Below are 23,739 nucleotides of genomic sequence, written 5' to 3' on the forward strand. Positions count from 1 at the left end.
TTCCTCCGTTTATAAACATCCACATTGTGATTCCGTTTGCCTCCCATCTGCTGCACTATCTAATTCCGTTCTCTTTGACGAGGAGTTGATAACTGAGAGTCTTAAGCGTCTGAGACCATCTTTGTCTCCTAAACCTGATGACATTCCAACCGCCATAATAAAAGCCTTCAGTTATATCTTTGTACCAGTACTGACTGCCATATTTAATAACTGTTTAAAAAATGCTGCCTTTCCTCGCGTGTGGAAAATGGCACGCGTGTTTCCTGTCTTCAAGTCAGGAAACAAATCTGATGTTTCCAATTATCGTCCGATTTCTCATCTATGTGCCACCTCTAAGTTTTCGAATTAGCTTTGCACAACGTACTTTCCTTCCATCTCAAACATATCATAGTACCGAATCAACATGGCTTCATGTCGGGTCGCTCTACTTCTACCAACCTAGTCACGTTTATGACGTATGCCTCTGCAGCAATCCTTCAGAGAGGTTTGGAATGGCACTTCCAAATCGAACTTGGACGAGGTTGACAGAGTACAAAAAAAAAATTACGGATGTTTCATTATCGCTTTCCTAGCGCAACTTCCTCCTCTCGCTCCACCAGGAGCGCCCAACTGAATCTTCCTTCTCTTCACTGCCGTCGTATCAGAGTTGATATCATTTTTCTGTACAAACTCCTTCATGGCCACATTATGTGCCCTCATCTCTTAGAGTACTTTCTACTGCGCGTTCCGCGAAAGCGCATGAGGGAATTCAGACCATTTCAAGTTTCTCCGTCTCTTCATTCCCATTTCCCTCAGGACAGGATGCAGTGGTTATTTAAATCTGTTTGTCCTCACCTTGACACCTTCCAAAACTCGCTCTGTTCATTTATATTGCATGTTCGTAGCGTTATATTCTAAATAGTACTTTATCACATAATCACATATAACTACACTTTCTAGCCTAAAATATTGTATTAACTTCACTTTTGCCTTTTTCTCCTGTTCAATGCTGTCTGTATCTTCAACTGCTTTTTATCCGTTCTTACTTATAATTCAACTTTAAACTTTATATTCGACTCTTACTGTCCCGTGTTCAATTCTATTTCTTTATTGTATTATTCTGTATTTCTAGCCTGTGTTTTAAGTACCACGCACTTGTTGCGCCTGGAATGGTTGTTTATTTTATGTGTATTTCTATATTACTACAATCAATGTCAGTTATTTGTGGTTGTTTTTTTTTTTCTCTACCTACCGTTCTTTTTTTTTTTCGTGATGTGCTCAACAATTCTCTCACTGTGCATATCAGTGATGCTATTCATTGATTGCTTTCTTTCCGTGATACTTTTCGTCTCAGTTTCATTTCATGTGTTATTTATTTCTTCTTTTGTGTTCTCTTTGTGTGTGTAAACATGTTTGTGCATTTTTATTTTTGTTTCTTTATTTTATTTGTGCTGCAGCACGAAGACCACAGGGTTGTTCCTGCGCACATTAAATAAAGATTGATTATTATTATTATTATTATTATTATTATTATTATTATTATTATTATTATTATTATTATTATTATTATTATTATTATTATTATTATTATTATTATTATTATTATTATTATTATTATTATTATTGAATAGCAGGACCGCTAGGCTCTCTCAAGCTAGTGCCGCGGCCAACACGACGCCCATTGAAAAAGCATGCGCCTTGAATTGCTAAGCCGCTCAGCTGGATGGATGGGTGGATGGAATATAGGAGCGTCCCCTTTGAAACGGGGTGGTAGCAGTAGCTATCATGCTCATTTTTCTCGCTATATCTGAATTATTGATTTAGAATGGTTAACAAAACCATCATTCTATTTATTAAACTTTTGTTCCTACATTACTAACATTATGTCACTTCTCTGATTTTAAGCCACCAATCTTCCAGTCGTTTTTTGCTAGTTTCCGCACCACCGGCTTATTCACCCGGCCACTGGTATCTCTAAACCCCAGAGCTTCAGGAACAGTGATTGCGCCTGCATCAACTTCCGGATGGATACCATTACATTCGAGTATAATATGGTCAATTGTTTTACTGGAGTTTCCACATACAGCACATGTGTCATCTCCATTGTGTCATCGCCCTTGTGACTAGCATACTTACTAGTTAGTTTCCTAGTTCTTTTCCTCCATTGTGAGTCCACGCTTTTTAAGTACAGGTATTTAAATACTTTAGCTGCCCATCTGTTACTGTCCAATTTCCTCAGGCGTTACTCATATATTTTACTCTCAGCTTCCCGTACTTCGAAAGATGCCCAGCCCATATCTCCCTGTACCGCCTCATTGGTAGTTTTGCCGTGGGAACCTAGTGCTAATCGTCCAACGGATCTCTGATTTGTTTCTAATGTCGACTGTACCTCTGATTTTAGGCACAAAACTGCATTTCCGAAAGTAAGTCCGGGCACCATAATTCCTTTCCAAAGAAACCTCAAAACCTCATACCTATTTTATCCCCACAATGCCTTATGCTTCATTATCCCGGCATTCATTCGCCCTTTGGCCTTAAGTGATTGCTCATGCTTTCCAATGTATGCCAATCCTTCGTTTACCCATACCCCCAGATATTTATATTCAGCTACTCTAGGTATTTCATGGCCTTGTATTTTAAGACCCTGATCAGTTGAGCCGTTGAAAATCATCAAACCCGACTTAACTGCGCTGAAACTGAAGCCTAGAGCGTCCCCTTCGTCTCCGCAATACTTAACTAGAGTTTACAATTCTTCCAGACTCTCAGCTAGCAGCACAATATCGTCTGCATACATCAAACCGGGGAGGCGCTGCTATACCGCCTTTCCACCTAATCTATATGACAGGTTAAAACCTAGGTTACTGTCTTGTATCCTCCGTTCCAAGTTTATCATATAAAGCATGAACAGCACCGGTGATAGAGGACAGCCTTGTCTTAATCCTTTGCATACTTTGACATCCTCCGTACTTCTTATCCCTTCCCACGTAATTTCTACTTTGTTATCCCGGTATATTTCCTGTAGGAACTCTATTATCTCATAACCGATACCTTCTTCTTTTAATATGTTGCACAGGAGTTCCCTGCTTACGTTGTCGTACGCCCCGTTTATGTCCAGGAAGGCCAAATACAAAGGTCTATTTTCAACTCTAGATATTTCGATGCATTGGGTAAGCACGAACGGGCTATCACCTAAGCGCCTACCATTTCTAAAGCCGTTCTGAAGTTCTCCGAGTATCTTGTTACTTTCTACCCATGTGTAAGGCCGCGGTGGCCCTTTCGTTAATGTTTCGGCGCGCGCGCCGCAGAAAACGGCGATGGAATGTTCTCCAAGCTACGAGAAAGCGACGCGACCGATTACGTAATCTCGGCCACCGCGCTGCGCCTCCTCGCCCTCGTCGCCATGCGCGGAGTCAAGCGTGCATTCCCCCGCACGGTCCCGGCCCTCCTCCTCGCTTCGCGCGGGAGGGCCGCGCGTGCTGACCATGTTCGAGAAAATTCGAGGCCTCTGCAGAAGGCCGAGGGGGGAAGGCATAGCTTTGGCAGCGCTAAGCTGTTTTCCGTTCCTCCTCCGCGTCTAGAAGGTTCGGCGCTGGCTATTTAAGAGCGCGCCGCGCAGTTACTGACGGTTCTGGTTCTGATTCGATTCTCGCTCGGAGAAGACACCGTAGCAGGCAGGCCCCGACTGAGAAGTCGTAAAAAGAGCTATGCGCTCGTTTTGCCGTTAGTTATTCGCTCAGCCTCTTTTGTAAAGTGTCTCGCCTCTCTGTCTCGTGTAAATAAGTGTGCTGTATCTCGTGTTTGTGTCGTATAAAGTTAATTTTCGTTTTGTTACTGCAAGTTCGTCGTCCTTCGTCTCATTGTGTGGTTGTGTGTGAACTGCACGTCGCCTGCCGAATCGAGGAGCACCTTGGAGAGGTGCGGAATATTTAAAGAAGAAGAACCTTTGACGTTTTACTCCACGCTTGCACCTTTAATTTCACCGCCTGCATGGCTAACCTGTACATAACAGATGTTATGGTAATCGGCCTGTAGGATTTTATGTGCATCCTGTCTCCTTTCCCCTTATAAATCAAATTCATTTTACTCTGGCGCCAGCTGTCCGGAATTTGCTTATTCATTATGACTGTTTCTAGAGCTTTTAACAACGTTTCCTTACTTTTTGGACCGAGCTCATTAATCAGCTTGATCGGAATTTCATCTATTCCTTTATATGTGTTTTTAGGAATATTTTTTTTTCTGCCTTTTTCCAGTTTAGATTGGTCAGTTCTAAGCTGCTTTGTATTCTGCTACCTTGTGCTGTCAGATAGAGGAACAAGCGACAAAGTGGACATTCCACGAAAGTGTCGGAAATGAGTGCCCCCACTACCTAAAAACATGCACCCAACGTACAACAAGGAGAGGAGACAAGAGGGGGCCGAGATGCTCGCAAAGAAAGCGGGGAAAATGAAGCTAGGGGAGGTCGCCTACGTGGACGCGGCTAGCGGGAAGTAGGGGGCGGCGGTCGCTGCGGTCGTCAACGGCCGCGGCGTACCTACCGCCGCCGCATTTGTTAGAAGCCGAATTGTAGACACGGCTGAAGAAGTTGCGATAGCACTCGCTTGCGTTGGAACGGAAGCCAGCATAGTTATTATTGACAGCAAAACGGCTGTCTGGAACTTTGGAAAAGGAAGAGTCTCGAAGGAGGCAGCCAAAATTCTAGAGAAAGGAAAACTTGAAAGAAGGATTCGAATTATTTGGACCCCCGCGCACGAATCCGTCCCCGGCAACGAGGCGGCGCACGAGCTAGCCCGAGCTCTCTACTTCCGGGCAGCCGTAGAGCCGCCTGATTGCGATGGGATGGACGAGAGGCTGCAAACTTATAAGGAAATTTTGGAACACTACAGACTTAGCAGAATGTCCCTGCCGCCACCGGACCGAACGCTAACTAACAAGGAGGCCGTCGCTTGGCGGCGCCTGCAAGCTGGGAATTTCCCAAGTCCCGTCAGGTTTTTCCATATACGTAAGTGGAGCAAAAGACAGACGATAAATGCGAAACCTGCAGAGAAAGGGGTACTCTTGATCAATCTTGAGGGATACGTGGCAATATATATATATATATATATATATATATATATATATATATATATATATATATATATATATATATATATATATATATATATATATATATATATATATATATATATATAGCAGCAAGCTATCCGCCTCGGCTGAAACCGCGAAGAAACACTGTCGCTTCGCCTGTCTTTAGTCGACGACTCGGCGACTACCTCGGCGCGACTACCTCGGCGACTGCGTTTCGATGGAGGCGAAACGAAGAGGCGTCCGTGTGCTGTGCGATGTTAGCGCAAGTTAAAGATACCCAGGTGGTCGAAAATACTCCGTAGCCCTCCATTACGGCTCCTCTATCTCACTTTCCACTTTCACTTCCGCCTTCTTCCCTTACGGCGCGGTTGAGGTGTCCACATAAAACAAGTGAGACAGCTACCGCGCCTTTCCCTTCCTATAAATCAATCAGTCAGTATCCTCTACACTCCTCCCCACCACTGCTGCTTGGCGTTCGTACGCGCCAGGCAGCAGCAGTAGCTCTTTAATTTCACCGCGATATATAACCTTCACGATTGTGCACGGGAGGAGTAGAAGCAGATCGTGAGGCAATCTGAACGAGTTTCAAGGCTTCCTGAGCCTAATTTTGGACGGAATTGTAATGCTTGCTCATTGTATTGTGAGCACCATCTACCTTTCGGCTTCTGCGAGGCTTTATCTTTCTTGCTTTATCCTCGAAGCTCTATCTGAATGCAGCGATAAAGTGTTGAAAAGCTTTTGTTCTTTGGGTGGCAAAACACATTTGACAGCAAGACCCGGAAGCCCAGGAAAAAAGGTATCCTCTTATGAGGACCAAACACTCGATTTCGAGAAGGTAAGCAGTCCGGGTTTGTTTATTGTTCAAGGCGAGCCACCGTCGCTTTAGATGAGAGGAAAGCGACATGTACAAAGCCCAAGGACACGTCTGGCTCACCCTGGCGACAAACGTGCGTTCGACAAAAAGGGCCTTAGTATCAGAAACCTTCCCAGTTCCACTTCACCAAAAAAAGCTTCGAACGCTCGAACTCGAGACTGCAGGACAGGGCTTTTCCGTTCGCCTGCATGGCTCAGATAACTGCTGCCGAGCGCTTGACAGGACAAGGGGAAGGGTGTCAGGCAGTGCGTGCTCTCTGCCGTTTTTTTGTGCGCCAGCGGGCTTGATTCGCGCTTGTGAGGCAAGCTACTGTGCCTGTATATATATTTCATATGCCTTCTCCCACATCGTCACCCATCATGACCTTCTTTCATCTCTCCTTCCCCTTCCCGAGTGCAGAGCAGCAGGCCAGATTTGAATTATTCCGGTCAACCTGTCGATTGCTTTTCCTTTCAATAAATCCATCTATCTATGAGACAGCGGGAAGAGATTTTGTGTAACTGGCAGAGCACTGAAAAGCGTGGTGAGCATCCGTAACAGAATGTCGGCGTTTCCACTCGTAGCTTCTGCTGCGTTTGAAATAAATTGAATTAAATTATTATTATTAGGGTCCGGCACTTTGCTGGAGGGTGGCTGCTCCTGGCCCTACGAGGCTCGGACTGGTAGGTCACTGCCGCTTGCGGCTGGGGCTAGCCTGCCACCGAATTTTTATCTGCTGTAGAGCGTCATTGCACCCATTACCGTTTCGGTGGCGGACGACGGCTGTTGCGGCGGGCGCCTTTCTCTCCCTTTTCTTTTTCTTCTCTATTTTCTCTTCTGTCCGCACGAGGCAGCGGAGGTGGCTCAGCTACAGGGCCAGAAGCAGGCCTGTGCATTTTATTTTCCTCCTTCCTTCAGTCGCAACAACAACAGCAACAAATACATTATTAAAAGAATAAAGCAATAAGCATGTATGTCATCGACAAGGATCAGTCGGATTAGGAGCTGGTTGATATAAATGTGAAATTTCTAAGGCCAAGTGCCACTGAGGGAAAGAAAGTGCACAGGGAAATGCTCTGTTGTTGCAGCTAGAGAGCGAAGATAATTTACAAATAATTTCCGACAAGGTGGAAAACCAATATTCTGGGGGCGAGATTCGAAACCACGACTTCGACCTGGATTCGGTGAACGGCGATTTGCCTACTCAGCTACGGCAGTGGCTGCTTCCTCTGATACCCTCAGAGGTATATCTGTGTGAAATGCAGCCTTATCGTGACAGCGGTTGCCAGCATCACATTTAATCATAGCGGCAGGCGGCGAACTTTTTCCTGACCAATCTGAAAGTACTTATTCTCTTTCGTAAGAAAAAAGACAAATTTATGCAGACCTTGGTGGTACAGAGCAGTGGCATCATAATGCCGTATGTACTGCCACAGAAATTGCACAAGAGGCACTCGGGTCGCACGTCACGCGCTGTCTCGTAGACAGAAAGATAAGGCGACCATTGGACGCACGTGGTCGAACTCGCCGTTATCTCAATGCTGTAGCACTCCTATTGTCATTGAAAAAGTAAACGGAAGCCCAAAGTGGGAGATATCGACTTCCAACGAGCGATGTGAAGCGTTCTTACGTGTGAAAGGGGCCGCCTGTTGGCGGTTGGAGAGAGCACTGCTTCGCTTTCCTCGTGAGCAGTTTCATGGGCTTCTGATCACGCGGAGGGAAGCATAGGCAATACGCGCCACTGCGCGGTGTCGTTCTGTCGTTGTTTTTCGTAGCATGCATGGAGGCGTAGTCTGGGCCCATGCAGCCATACCAGCAGGTGACGATGCTTATTTCCATTGGCAAATATGCACATGCGTACACGTAATCATTCAGAGCGCCGGACAGGCGGCCGACCACCCAGCCACGGTGTGCACGTGCGCTGCCTCCCCAACTAGTGAACTTCGGACCTTTAGTGATAGTAAGGCTAGCGCTGCGTTGCTCCCAATCGGAAAACACTTGGGGCCCTCCTCGCATTGAGCAACAAAATGTGAGGTCGCAATATTAATTGACCCTGCGCACTGTTTAAAGCGAGTTGTTTAAAGCATGAAGTTGGCGCCGAGTTTGGCCATCACCGCCGAGGCCCTATTTTCGACAATTCTCCATTTTGTTCAAATTCTCACGTACGCGTGACGTGTACAGTAGAGCGGTTCCAGGTTACCTAAGCATACAATCGGGTTATGCATTTTAAAGAAAAAAAAAAGAAATAAAGTGACAGAAAAAAGCGCGCCTCGTCTGCTACTATGTATTGGCGCCAAGTATGAAAAACGACGATGCTCCTGCAAGTACCGATCCGCTGCGGTACATTCCAAGATTCGGAAGCCTCAGGTTGCAGTGAGGGCGAGTGAAAAAATACGAGGGACTTTAGCGACTAAATTAGTGAAAGATGAAAGCCTGAGTGCCGCATTCTGCTACGCAACTTAACCTACGCCACTTAAGTAATTAATTAATTTCTTACTTGATTAATTCGTTATTAACTAATTATTAGGCAATTAAGTATTTAAATATTATTTACCTATAAATTAGGTAATTAATAATAAAATGCCAATTCATTACTTAGTAATTGCTCATTGATTTACATATGGCCATGTAAGGCACGCATTCGCGCATACTGTGGTGGTGCTCTGTGATTGGTCGAGACCTCTATGACGTCATCCCGCCTCGGCCAATGAAAACGCCGTAAAAGCGGGACACGTTTTTTTCCACGACAGCACGAGCCATAAAGGCTTTCGCACTATTATGCTGTGGCATTGCGGTATCAGTGCGTCATGACATACTTGCTGTCGGACATTCGACAGCAGCTATGCACGGAGAGGCTGCGCGAGTTTTAGCTGGAATATACGCAGTGGGTTGGCGCAGGATGGGCGCGGAAAATAGCATTGCTCCTCACAACTGCCGATAACTGCTCACATTCACTTATCAGCGACTTTTAAATGCAAGAACTAAAACGTTTAAGGACCTCGTCGTAAACAGAAGGAATCGACAGACTTCCAAAGTAGCTCCAGCATTGACGAAGAGGCGCCAGCGCAGCCGGCATGGTCCATGTCTGAAGACAGCTCACAGTCTCAAAGTACCAATTACTCTTAGATACTGGTTGTGCTACCCACCTTTTTCGAAAAGCCGCGTTATGACCAGCTACGGTCAGATCACCGAGTCTGCTGAAGTTTCTAGCATATTGTGTCGGCTTGAGGTAGAGAGAGAGTGAGTAAGTGAGAGAATGAGTGAGTGAGTGAGTGTGTGTGTGTGTGTGTGTGTGTGTGTGTGTGTGTGTGTGTGTGTGTGTGTGTGTGTGTGTGTGTGTGTGTGTGTGTGTGTGTGTGTGTGTGTGTGTGTGTGTGTGTGTGTGTGTGTGTGTGTGTGTGTGTGTGTGTGTGTGTGTGTGTGTGTGTGTGTGTGTGTGTGTGTGTGTGTGTGTGTGTGTTGCATACACTGGGCCGTATACCTAGTCGGTTAAATTTTCATGTGCTGGCTTGCGAAACGCATTAGGTGTCCTAAGAAGAGAAAGAAACAGAAGAACCGAATAGCAGCAAGGGTAATTAGGCGATGCCCAGGCTATACCGTATACGTATAGGGCGATAAACAGAGAATAGGGAAAGAAAGCGAAAAATGACTGCGGAAATTGTGGTATGAAGCTAGGGCGGCGCCGCGCGCGCGTATTCCTTACTGTCGAAACGGTAAAATGCAAATCAACAGGGATGATTTTTTTCCGGTTGTATTAAAAAAAAGCAATCCACACAAAATGTCACTCAACTGCACCATATGATTAGAGCGTAGCTTGCTCTGGAGTATTTTTTTTAAAATATAAGCAAACGGTGAGCCAGCATGCATATTAAAACAAAATTTTATATATGAAACACATAACATATGTGGCAACCAAACATGTTCCACGTACATGAAACATACATTTCTCTATTAAAATAGAAGCTGTATTTTTGCTTGCTTTTCCCATCGTGGAAAGGCTGTTCAATTCATTAACGTTGCGGTAAGTGCATAGTGCTAGGCAAAAAAAGGCAGTGTTTAGGGCCGACGTTTAGTACAGTCATTGGTGATCGTTCGCTGCCTGTCACGCGAAATTCCTGCAGAGCCATCGCACCATATGACCCCTCAGGTTGAACTCACAAACCGACCAGACAGATAAATAGAAAGCATCGCGGTGCTCTCTGAAATTCATGATGGTTCGGTGGGCAGTGTTTAACACAGAGACAAAGAGAAGAAAACACGGGACTGGCACCTTTCTTTCTCTTCTTTTCTTCTCTTCTTTGTGTTAAAGAGCGCCCACCAAACCATCATGAACAACCTACAACTCGCCCAACTTACCCTTCTGTTGCTTTTCAATTGAAATGCCTCGTCTCGTGCAGATCAACCGCTTGAGTTAGCGGGCTGCATTGCCGCGCTTGGCAACGACGGCGCGGATCGATGGTTTCGCTTTGAGAGCAAAGCATTTGCAAAGTTAGGGTAGCTACGACCCTCGTGCGGCTGTAAATTTCCGTCTTCGTTATTAATCCTCTAAAAGATGACGCAGCTGAAAACTTCCCTATGACGTCGTTTCAGTGTTTTCTGCAATTACAACAAGATGTATCAGCTTATTTCACCACCCACCAAACTGTCTACCAAACTACGGTGAGCTAACAGCCGCCTATATATGCACGTCGAATTCGCCGTGTTTTTTTTACGCGGCCGCCTCAATTGATTCGGAATGCGGCGCCCAACTTTGATCATTTACTGCATTAACAGAACATCCTTTACGTAATGAAACGTCATTTTGACGTCCTCATTTAATGTTTATGCATGACGTATTTCCAGCCACAAAACATCAGTCAATCAGATTTCAGGAGGCGGCTGTTGACACTGTGGGCAGCTCATTTCAGCTAATTCGTAATACAAGCGTAAGTGCTTCTCTTTCTATCATATATACCTCTGTTTTCCTCACCACAATTATAAATACCATCGAGACATCATGAATAGCGCTGCTAATAATCAGTTTTCGCGTTCACGTCATTTTTACATCACCGCAGAAAGCCGTTTCGACAGACTGCAATTTCGTGCCACAAATTTGAAACACGTGACTTTTCTGACAATCAATCAGAGAAACAACATGGCGCCGAACCGCGGCTATGTGTGTCGAAAATAGGGCCCCGCGTCAGCACACCCCAGCAGCCTATGCTGGCCTACGTCACGACTGCGGATGGACGATAAGGGGCTAGCAAATGAAACTGCGAGCGTGGATATGAGTCGCGTCACGTGGCGTACCCTCGCCACTTTACTGATGTCCGTGTGCGCTGATTCATTCTCTGACCGTTTATCGCCCATCCGCAGTCGTGACATACGCTTCTCGAAAAGAACACCAATCCGCAGTCGTGACGTACGCTTCTCGAAAAGAACGCCCATCCGCAGTCCTGGCGTACGCTCCTCGAAAAGAACGCCCATCCGCAGTCGGGACGTACGCTTCTCGAAACGAACACCCATCCGCAGTCGTGACGTACGCTTTTCGAAAAGCACGCCCATCCGCAATCGTGATGTGTGGTTCTCGAAAAGAGCGCCCATCAGCAGTCGGGATGTACGCTTCTCGAAAAAAACGCCCATAAGCAGTCATGACGTCTCGCTGCTCTAAAGGAAGGGGATGCACCGGCCTTGTGAAAATCTCTGTGGCCACGGATTGGCGCCGTTATCCAGAGCCATTGTGAGCAAAGTCATCCTCCCCGAGAACTTGACTCGGTAGTGACGGCAAACTCCATTTCTACTGCACACTGTGCAAGATTCGCTCGCTGGCTGAACACCACAATGCCCCCTACCCCTTTTTTGTTGTTGTACAATATCTTTGCGATCTTTTTATCCCTGGGCTACCGGTGTACCCTCCACGATTCCCATGTTTCTAGATTTCACCGGCTTCACGAGGCTGGGATGGTCCCTCGAATGGGCCGCCGCATGGCCAGTCCGCTGCGAGATGCTAGGCCACGCTAGGCCTAACTCCGCAACCTTCTATGCCGATCACAAAATGTCCGACAAAAGACGAAAAAAGGTAACGAGGAGCAGTTGCTAAATTATGAGGAAATAATAAACCATTATCGATTGGCACGTAGGCTGGTATCCCAACAGACCCAAAATTGAATAACAAACAAGCTGCTGCATAGAAGCGCTTGCAAAATAATGCGTTCATGAATCCGGTCTTGGCATTCTAAGTGTAACCCGGGACGACAGACCATGATATATGTAGTGATTGTAGGGCGAGAGGGGCCTTCGACCACATGATATGAGACTGCCCGCTTTCTCCCAGGATGGGACAAACTATAGTTAGCAGAGAGAACTGGGAGACCCTGCTGCAAAACTCGGACCCTGAGCTACAGCGAAACATCGTCCACCAGGCGGAGAAGGTTGCCATGGACCAAGGCCTGCCAGCCAGAGCAACTCCGGTGGTTATTTCATCATTTTGTGTTTTTAGTTGAATTACATTCATCGGCATGTCCTGACTCCAACACAAAAAAAAACGTTTTTCGAAATTCTAATTACAAGTATTTTTATAAAAGAAAACAGCAAATCGAAATCGAAACTGCTTTCACGGCCAGACACGATGTCCCGGTTGACGAAATGGTGAAGTCACACTCAGTATTAGAAAAACACTCGTACGTGTGTTGGATGGTGAAAATAAAGTAAGGAAATCATGACCACTGCATAAAATGTCTGAGGTAGTTCAATATAAGCGTCACAATTTCATAATCACGCGAGAAGTGAACAGTAACGCCGGTATGCTGTTTGTGACGTCAAAAACTCAGTGTTCCCCGCAGAAATACTCTCAACTTAAGCCATGAAAACGGCATATTTTAAAGCCGTGTTGCGCGTGAACGGATTATCGTACAGCGCCCAAATTTTGTAGAATGCGTTAGGAGAGAGAACTTATGATGAAATTTTTACTAGAATATTCGAATGTCAAAAGACCTCCGGAGTTGCCATTTAACGCGGCGGCTCCCGTCTCCCAGGACTACGTGCCTGGGGCGGGTTTGGCGGCTTCTGGTGGAAAATAGTTTTTCAATTAATCAATCAATTCTGGGCCACGAAGTCAAGGGTGCTTTTGAGGATAGTATGACGCATACCGTTAGCGGGAGTTACGGAGTATGGGTTAGTTTGGTTTATGGGGTTTAGCGTCCCAAAGTAACTCAGGCTATGAGAAACTCCATGGTGGAAGGCAACGGAAATTTCGACCATCTGGGGTTCTTTAATGTATACACTGGCTTCGCATAGAATCGGGGGCGTTACATAGAGGTCATGAATTGGTTGGCAGAAGCAAAGAAAAAGCGTGCTTTCAACCATGAATTTTGTATATTTGGCCCCACATTACCTACATATTTGAAGGCCAAAGTCTTATCGTGGTTGCATAACTCCATGTGTTAATCAGTTGCATTTATTGCTTCTCTTGAATCACAATGGCAAATACATCCAGCTTGACCTTCACTCATGCGTCCCCGTTTTTAGGCGCAAAAATATCAACTGCGAAACGAATTGTGCGAATAAAAAGAGATCACAAGTACCCCCCCACCCCCCCTTCACCCGAAGATGGGGAGACTGCCTTAGAGGCCCGGAAGAGGGTTTTTCCAGTGGATTTCAATCCAGAGAGCTGCTATAACAAAGACGATGCTTGTCTACATCAAATCAAGCTTTCTTGTGCATCACGATTACACCGAAAACGATAACAGCCCTGTTCTGTAGAAAATATGTGGCGTTGCCACCGTTGTGAGCGAAAAATTACGGGTATGGCTCTGGCAGGTAGCAGATAGGTCGATTAGTTTATTGCATGGAAAGGCAGAGATGTCGGCCGGAAAGTTGAACATCGTTGAACCTCTGACATGCTACTCCTGACTGGGGAAGATAAGAGAATAAAAATGATCGTGATGGGTCACAACGTGGTAAGGCGGGAGTTGAAAATATATACAGGCTTGGGAACTTTGATCGCAATCGCTTGCCGAATCCCGTATCATTCAAGAAGTAGCACAAATCCCACACTGCCTGCATTAATGGCCCTGACCTTTGCACGGTTGGTGACCTCGAACGACCGTCCCAGCGCTCCAACAGTTGGATTGCCGGCGCCGCGCAGCGCAGGACTTGATTCTCCTTACCCACGACCTCAACGCCGAAACCACAAGCTCTTCGTTACTGGCTCGCCTTCCCCTCAGCTAGATCTCACGATGCCGGCCTTCAGCATACTCTCGGCTTTCTAACGCACGTACCCAGCCACCGGTGCCTGACATAATGTCTAGTACTATGACATTCGATTCTAAGGTGTCCAGGCTACCGCCAAAGCACCATGAATAGCAGCTATGTGGACTTCATGGAATGATTTTGGCTCTTTACTCGCTGTTTCACCGCTTGAGTCAGCAAGCCAAACCTTCACGTGTACCACGGGGCAACAGAGTCTTTTAAGCGGTGGAACTGTGGCGCGAGACGCATAAAGCACAGGGAGTAGAAAGGTACCTTACTGGTTGATTGAAATACGTTCCGTTTCTTTACCTCACATTGTTGAGGCTCCCGCTCCAGCAAAAAAGCCTGTGGCTTATACCATGGAAAGGCGGATTTTAAAAGTAAATGAATCGTACCGAAAAGGAAATTTAGGGATATCGGGATTAAACTTGGTATCATTTGATCGAGAGTAAAGCATGCTTTCTCTCAGCCACATACAGGCACGTCGTGCGACCCAATTCGTTACAGCCGATCCATACAATTCGGTCTTTCACATATCACGCGGTTGTTTACGACTGTATGCTAATGTGCATGTGTGAGATTAGAGAGGATCTAATTAGGAGAGTCTAGTGAAATAAGCTTGCAACAAAAGGCACTTTGGTGACGAGTGAGTGTACCCGTACGGGCATCCGCAAGGGAAGCCTTTGACAGGAGTCATTATATAACTCTGTCGCGTCGTAACTTCATAAAAAGCTGAGCTTAATATTGTATCCGATATTTGCCCTAGAGGCGTTGCGATGGAGAGAATGACGCTATACAAGGTGGTCTGCAGCTCATGACACCCATGTCTCGAATGCAGCAGCATGTCAGACGTCTCAGACGCGGTCGCGAACGGGAGGTATTATGGTATATAGAGTGAACAACAACCCACAAAAAGGGCTGCGCTATATCGGTGCACAGCTTTTCTGCAGGCTGTACGAAATGATTCTACGAACTGTGTACATTTATTTTTTTTCTCCATTCGTCTAACCAATCTGTCAAACTTCATGGCATTGTCTACAAATTCTCTATTTGTCCTTATGTATATCCGAGTCCGCTGCATTACAACAGGATCTACCCCAATATATATAACACCAACACGTGCAAGGTAAGCAAGACAGACGTTGCCACACTTAAATGCATACTATGGAAATGTAAGCCGGAAGTAACCAGTATGAATCCCGACACCCTCTTGTCGAGATGGTCCGCCCTATGAGAAAGTTTAGCCTCAACGACCAACTCTGGACTGTCCAGCAACCGCTCGAAGCGGCAACGAGACAAGATATCAACCTCCCCATGTGGGCGACCTAGGCGCTAAACTCTACCGGACACTCAACAGAGTTATTACCCACTCCTTGAGTACAAATTAAACAATTTCGAACCATTTTTCTTTCCGAGCTACTGTGACCCACTTCTTTTGAACATCGCAAATTAAATTATCGTTTTCCCTTTTCTACACATCAACCTGCGGCAGTGCTGATTTTATTTCGTGCCATGATGAAGGCTCTACGCTCGCGACTGGCTAGTAAGGGAGCTAAATGGTTAAAATTGGTTTCTTTAACGCACAGGGCAACAATCACAGTGCAACTTCAATACACGCCAGTGCGGCACTAGCAAGGGCTGTGCGGAGAAGGAACGCGGTGGTATGGTTAGAGAAGAGCAGGGAAAGAGAGAGATTGGTAGTAGCGCTTTATTAAAATTATTAACCAAATAGGAAGGAGAGAATGTTGCCGACCACAACGATTGCTATCTAATATCTTAAGTACCCGAGCTGCGGCGGGCGGGAAAGAAAAGTGACAATGAGATGGTGGCGAGAGGTACAGAAGGAAGCAATGGCAAGGGGAGATGATAAAAGAGCGGAGGCGGCCAAGGAGAGGAGAAAAAAATGAGGCTAAAGCAGCATGCGGTGGACACTTTGATACACCGATGCAAAGTGTCCAAGGCCGCTTGGGTGGTCTTCATTCGGTTTTGTGAGCTGCGGTCGGATTTCTTTGCACAGACGATAACATACTCACGTAATGTGGTGTAAAACTATGAATAACCCGTATTTGCTGTATGATGATCTGGTAATGTTTTCCCTAAAATTCCTCGAAATGTCTGAGATGATCGAGTTTTTTATGCGAGGTCAAATTTTCAAAAAGAAAAACGAAGTAGTAAAAACGAGGCAAAATTAGGCCGGTGAATGAATGCTACTGTTGTCAGATGAGGAAGGGGACTTGACACCGGAAAGTGTCATGCCCCAGAGTCCCACTTAACACATCAGCCCATCGTCATCCGTTCAATATCTCCGACAGCCCCCTCCCCAGGGCCAAGTGGGGTCTGGAGGAGCGTGTTTTGCTCGAGGTGAGGGCCCTACAAGAACAAGGGGGCCGCCGCGCGATGCCCTCACAGGAGTGAGTATACATCTTACGCGAAGACGGCCTGTATATCATGACATTGAGCCAAAGAGGCGGACCTTCATGACTACGCAACGGATGTCATCAAGGACCAGCATTCCCTGCAGTGGAGTCATAGAGTGTTTCACCCTTAACCGAGAAAATCACAGACGACCGACACCAAATCTCCGAGAACATCCGCTCTTCGAGAATCCACGTTCCCGCCGCAAGCGGAGCCAGACCTCCTTACGTAACTTTGCAGTTACTTCATGGAGGCCCGGAACCCTGTATGCGACCACGCAGCGTGCCAGCCATACTTGGTACGTGCACTCCACGAGCACGAGGACGAACTGGTTAACGGCTGCGCCTGGCAACGGATAGGTATCTTCATACAGCAACAGGTAAGATGTTTGAGTTGGTTGGTCAAAAGGATGGAAAACGCGGCCGAGAAGACGACACAAAAGAAACTCACATACACATACAAGGACAATGTTGAACTGGCAACTATGGTAGATCCGCGCACCTTCCCTGTTCACTTCCTCTGCCTGCAGCTAACCTTTTTTTTTGTTTGCGATGTTTATTGGCTCAGGGCATAAAAGGAAGAATTATCACGGATGAAGGATGTGGTCAAATAAATGAAAAAAGTTAGCTGATGCAATAAAGTCGAGAAGTGAACGACAATGCGATCCCTGTGTCCAAACGGCATATGACTGCTGATTATGAGGGGAGAGGCCAGCTGCCACTAGATGCCGGATCCGCGTCGGCTTCAATGCTGGACATTCCCACAGCAGGTGATGAATGTCAGCTTCTGTATTTCTGGATGTGCAGACGGGGTACCCAGGGTGTGGATACAAATACCGAAATTGTGGCCACTTTCGAATCACTGCCGTTGTTAGGGTCACCCCAACTCTAATCCTCCGAAGCGCCACCTCCTCTGCACGAGTTAGACCGCGGGGGAAGCTTACCGTACACGGAGGTATAAGAGCACGCGTACAGCGTCGGAGGTGCTCCTTTCTTGTTAAAGTAGGGTAGCATTGTCCAATGTTATGATGTTTAGCGATGTCGAGGTTAAGTTTGAAAGGCGGGTCGCAGAATCCACATAGGAATACAGAAGGCGTACTGACCCAGCGTTCACCAGATATCTCGATAGCGGACTTTAAACATCTCTCGCGCCAACATGTTCGGATTGTTATTTTTCAGAACCTGCACGGTTGTGAATGTCGGCAGGGCTACCCAAACTGCTATTACAGAAGGGAACGCGGCTTCCTTCGCCTAACGAGAGGACGATCAAGCGAGGAAACAAGCTACAGGTAGATGAAGTGAGGAGAGTAGAATGCGCGCGGGTCTAGAATAATTCAGTTGTCAGCGCAGCATTGCCCTTGTCTGCGTGTGTTTCTTCTGTGTCGCTGTCTGCTCTGCTGTGTTTTCTATCATCGGTAACATACGCATCTTATCTTTCAATAAAGCCATTCGCACTCTTCAGTACGATTTCTATACTTGCAAGCATACCCCCTAAATTTTGTCTTTAACCCGCACGTCTCACTCAAGGAGCGAAAGAATGTACGGCGAGGGTTCACTCAAACCATTCAGCGCGAAGGTGGTAAATCAGTTTTGTGCAATCCAAAGCAAGGAATCTCTTGTGAGCAGGCGTTGGTTTTATTTTTTCTCGGATTCCTTGTTGAACATAATTATTGGCTGTTCGGCCTGTGAGGTTTGGTATTAAAGTGTTCGACAAATGGCGCATGGGTGTTTTTACTTTCAGATATGGTTCGGAAAAAAAAAACGCTTGTTTGCACACCACTGTGCGCGCTGAAATAATGGAGGAGGAGGAGGAATATGAGGAGGAAAGGCAGGGAGGTCAGCCTGTAACATCAACCAATTGCTACCCTGCACTGGGGGAAGAGGGTGAGTGGATATAAAAGTTGTGAGAAAGGGATGGGTGAAGTTAGTACAGTCACATCACAGACATGCCACATCACATCCCGTCACAGTCACATCACTAAACATAACAGCAAACTCATAGTCTTTCAATTAGGCCTGTGCTTTTCATAAAGCAGAGCAGTCAGTGCCTGGGAGACCTTCACCGCAGACGATCGCCGTGGCCAGGGACCTAAAATCATAATTTCAGTCAATGGGCGTCCATCGAGATGCTCCAGCATACGGCGCGAAGAAACTTTGCTGTGCCGCCTGTAGGTTGGTGTAGCATTCACAAACTCGTATTATTTTATGATAGGCATGGTAAACAGCCCTGCCTGCACAAACTGTGGGTGCGACGAGTCTATAGGCCACATTCTTTGTGAGTGCCCCATATACAGTGAGGAAAGACAGTGTCTGAAATATAATGGGGTGCGCTTATTGTCCAAGGGGAAAAACAAATGTCACTTTTCTGATCCAAAGCAGGAAGTGCACACTTTAGGTGAGTGCGTTCATTGCGCAAGTATGCGGCGTTTAATTAGAAGATTTGAAAAAAGAGAGTCACACAGTTAACAAAAAAAAATTGAAATTGCCCAATTATGTAAATCTTAAAAAAACAAGCTGCCATCTTAAAAACTAAAGCTTCCCACATTCCATTAAAACCGCATTTAGTCATGCTTCGATTTTCGTCAATGCGATACGTGACAAACTGCGTCGACTAACCGGGGCGCTTTGAAGAGAAGCGCGCTGTTGTCGCGTTATCCACCGTCACTCCAGGGCCGCTGCGCTCACTCCAGCTTGATTAACGTAGATAGTTCGTACAGCTCAGGTTTCTCGCATATATAGCGTGACAAGTTTGCCGCCGCTGGATAGAGCAGCGCTTTTGACTCTTCTTCCAAAGGGTGTGCTTTTCTTACAAGAAAGGGAAATACACTAGTGCGTACTGCTCTCTTCACTGACACATTCACTAAATGTGAAAAAAAAAACTGAACAGTCATTGAAACCGAATGCAAGCACATGTCAATGATTTTTTTATGGTTGTGGTGGTATGGAGCTGGCAGTGTGGAATTCTTTTAGAAGTTAGTTTTGAGAAAGTTGAAGTGGAAGACGTCCACATGCCGCTGACGGGATCCTGTGTCGATGCCTCACCAACTAAGCAACGGCGCTTCTGTCGAACTTTCCGTGATACACTTTAAGTGTATTAGTGATGCGTGTACTTAGCCTATTGTTCACAGGCCCCGTTCACTGAAAATCCAGCGTTGACGTTGTGAGCGAAAAATCATGAGCATGGCGCTGGTAGGAGGCAGCTGCTGGAAGGTGACATGATGGCGCACAGAATGAACCCTATAGGGTTGCCTGGCGTTCCGCTTGGCAGGTGCTGACACCGTGAGCCTCTCCTTTCACATGGCAGGGCGATATCACTATAAGCCCACAAGGACATCATTTGCATTCATGTTACAACTAGGCCGCGTAGGCACGTTCATAGGGCTCGTTTAAAAGCGGGGGCTTTATACCAGGTGTCCCAGCCAAGGGTTAAAAAATAACATATTTGAGGTAAACCAGAGAAACCAGTTGCATACAAGTGCCAGCCATCTTGGGCATCGCAGGCCTTATTCGCTTTGCAATAATCAATAACGTTACTTTTCTTAATTTACAAAATATTCAATTTACCCAGTGTCTGCGAAGTTGGATTGATTGATTGATTGATTGATTTAAAAACTTTATTTTGCAACAAAAGAAGCCGATCACCCCCGCCCCCGGCACGTAGGCCTGGAAGTCGGGGGCCGCCGCGTTAAACGTTACAGGCTGGCTGGTAGGCCTTGGCCCATGGCAGTCTTCTCCGCTAAGTGGACGATGTTCCGCTGGAGCTTAGTTGCTGTCTCTTTCGACAATTGTGTGTGTGTGTGTGTGTGTGTGTGTGTGTGTGTGTGTGTGTGTGTGTGTGTGTGTGTGTGTGTGTGTGTGTGTGTGTGTGTGTGTGTGTGTGTGTGTGTGTGTGTGTGTGTGTGTGCGTGTGCGTGTGCGTGTGCGTGTGCGTGTGCGTGTGCGTGTGTGTGTGTGTGTGTGTGTGTGTGTGTGTGTGTGTGTGTGCGCGTGTGTGTGTGTGTGTGTGTGTGTGTGTGTGTGTGTGTGTGTGTGTGTGTGTGTGTGTGTGTGTGTGTGTGTGTGTGTGTGTGTGTGTGTGTGTGTGTGTGTGTGTGTGTGTGTGTGTGTGTGTGTGTGTGTGTGTGTGTGTGTGTGTGTGTGTGTGTTTAGCTGGGACACCAATCTGGTGTCCACCCGTTGCAAAGGGACTAGCTAGCACTATCATCATCATCATCATCATCTCAGGGCCCGAACTTTGCAGCAGGGTCTCCCAGTTCTCTCTACTAACTATATTTTTTTCCATCGCGGGAGAGTGTGGGCATTCGCATATTATGCGGTCGAGGGTCCCTCTCGCCCCACAATCATTACATCTACATGGTCTCTCGTCTCGGGGTACACAGGGTACGCCAAGACTTCCTAAAAATACGCATCCGGAATGTAATAAAGAACGAAGGGAGAAGCGAGCTGAGGCCTTAAAGCTAAGGTTCGGAAACATATCTGACAGTGAGGTAGCCTATGTTAATGCGGCCGGAGGCCAAGTCTGGGCGGCGGTGGCTTCGGTCGTAAACGCCCGAGAAGTGCCAGTTTTCGCTGCGGCTATCCCGGGGCGCAATTAGTGGCTGCGGAGGAAGTGACGATCGCTTTAGCTTGCGCAGAAACAATAGCAAAATTTATCATAAGCGACAGTAATACTGCAATGCAATTTTTTGGGAAATGCAGGATCTCGCCGGAGGCGGCAAAGATCCTTAGCCAACAACCACTGAACAGGAAAATTCAAATAATCTGGACACCCGCGCACGCTGCCGTCCCTGGCAACGAGGCGGCCCATGAGCTAGCTCGAGTACCCTGCTTCCAGGCAACCATGGGACCCCCTGACTACTGGGGTAACGAGGAGCGGTTGCTAAATTATGGGGAAATGATCGACCATTATCGATTGGCACGTAGGCTGGTAACCCCCCCCCCCCCCCACACACACACACACCCAAAATTGAATAACAAAGAAGCTGCTGCATGGAGGCATGCAAAACTAATATGTTCATGAATCCGTTCTTACAACGTTGGAGAGCACCTTCAGAAACCTCCATTCCATTATTGGCGATAAAGAAAAGCTCAGGCATATATTTTCTTCCCCCGAGCTCCAAATAAAGCCCGCGAAATACAAATAAACTCACGTGACTTCAGCGAACGAAATAAGCTTCAGGTGTCACTCAGTAGTACTTGCGAGCGGGCTAGTTGGCTATACGACTCCGAAGACCTCTGGCGCTGCATAGTTATACACAAAAAATCAATACACACACAAGAGAATTAAACCAGGACGTAGCGAGCGCATCATCTGTGTTAACGTCCTGGTTTAATTCTCTTGTGTGTGTATTGTTTTTTGTGTATAACCATGCAGCGCCGGAGGTCTTCGGAGCCGTCACTCGACAGCTCCGTTTCAGCGGTAGACCGCGATACATTGCCTATGGGTGAAGCGAGCTCGTTGCGCTCGCTGAAATTGCGCCGTCACGTGTGCCGACTGCCTGAAACTGACGAACGAACCATAGTAGATGTATCTACCTGTCGCTGCAACGTGACCGGGGAGCCACGGCCGCAACTTATTTCGTTCGCTCGAACTACTATTGAGAGAACCACCATCGTGGCGCGCGAATGCGGTAGTCACGTGAATTTATTCGTATTTCGCGGGCTTTATTTTCATCTCGGGGGAAAAAAAAGATATGCCTGAGCTTTTCTTTACCGCAAATAACGGAATGGAGGTTTCTGAATGTGCTCTCCAGCTTTGCGAATCACATTTATTGTCTAAATTCAATATTTTGTAAATTAAGAAGGTAACTTGAATGAACAAAATATATATTGCAAAACAAAAGTACCTGCGGTGTGCAAGACGCCTGGAAGTTGTAAGCAACTGGGTTCTCTGACCTACGTCATTTTTTTTTTTTACTTGGCTGAAGCTACCTGGGACACCCGCTATATAGGCTGGTAGCTTACGCTTTGGCACCCTACCCTCAAAAGTGGAGCTTCAGTGTCTCCCATAATATTTATTGCTTATTTTTTTAAATCCTCCCCACTTTAAAAAGGTGATGCTCCCTCATAAAGGAGAAGCCGTAACCAGTCAGCAAGCCGAAGCGCCGGACATAATAGTTCGGAAGTGCGTATCCCACGACGGGGCTTACCCAGAGCGGCGAACCGCAGAAGGCATCCATGCTGTCCGCCGTCGCCTCGCCGACGTCAGGTACAGAAAACTCAGCTGGCCGTTCCGATGGACGCGGAGAACTGCCCCTCGACAATCGACAGCTCCGCAGAGGCACCCATCGAGCAATGAGACAATGCCGGCACGATAACGGTAATCTACGATGACATATCTGCATTTCCTCGCAAGCGCACCCCCTCGACGAACCGCGGTAACAACAAGATAACGCTCGAGGAATCCACCATGTTCGACACTTCACAGCTTTCACTGCTCGTCGCTCCAGTTGGCAAATTAACATTTTGTGTTATTGGTATAGAACATAGCTTAACTGTACTAATATTAGAAAAAAATGAACTAGTTTAACCAAGCACAAAGGAGAAACGACCGCACGTACTGAGGTATTGACGCCAGTAAAAGATGAAATAGGCTTCGGTATGCTTAATCGCGGTATAACACCGATGGCCCTAAAGAAAGTGTTGCAAAGAGGTTCGCGCTATCAAGTGATTTACTTCTTCGCACAAAAATATGTGTACCGGGGCCCCGGACACTGGGTGAAATAAAGAAAAACATTCAATAATAAGTCAGGAAACGCAAACAAGAGAGAGAAAAGATGTTTTCCGACGAATTGGATCTCCAACCACTGTGGTGTTTCACACGTTTGCGGTTATAAATCTCTCATGCGCATCTCACTGCGGCGCCACGTACATACGTGGGCGCCACTCGTAGCAGCTTGCACGTCCCTGTCAGAGTGGCAAAAGCATGTCTGGAGGCTACTGCAAAGATGTGCGTGCCGTCACGATGCAGTTCTGCGCGCCTTTCTCGAGCACAAATGATGCATAAAAATACCGGACACACTGCTCTCTTGTAGGGTACAATATTACAAGCATGGTACAATATTACAAGCATGAATTCAACTGGAACACCATTTGACGACTTCCCAACGCGGCAATAGGAAGCAGAAAGGCGGCACTGTTTTATTCTGCTCGTTCGTGGAAAAAGCGATTTCGATCTCA

At 46.6% G+C, this 23,739-nt stretch overlaps 1 protein-coding gene across 1 annotated transcript in view; it reads right to left on the reverse strand.

Moving 5' to 3' along the window:
• Positions 1-22,829, reverse strand: part of LOC146174625 (multidrug resistance-associated protein 1-like) — a 132,342-nt gene extending 109,513 nt beyond the window's left edge. The window contains exon 1 of the mRNA XM_084583798.1: positions 22,710-22,829. Coding sequence (XP_084439924.1) covers positions 22,710-22,739 — 30 coding nt within the window. The 5' untranslated portion in view covers positions 22,740-22,829. The remainder of the gene's footprint in view (positions 1-22,709) is intronic.
• Positions 22,830-23,739: the final 910 nt, after the last annotated feature.

Source organism: Amblyomma maculatum, chromosome 11 (genome assembly GCF_055883805.1).
Source record: "Amblyomma maculatum isolate TAMU_Amacu chromosome 11, ASM5588380v1, whole genome shotgun sequence".
Classification (NCBI taxonomy): Eukaryota; Metazoa; Arthropoda; class Arachnida; order Ixodida; family Ixodidae; genus Amblyomma; species Amblyomma maculatum.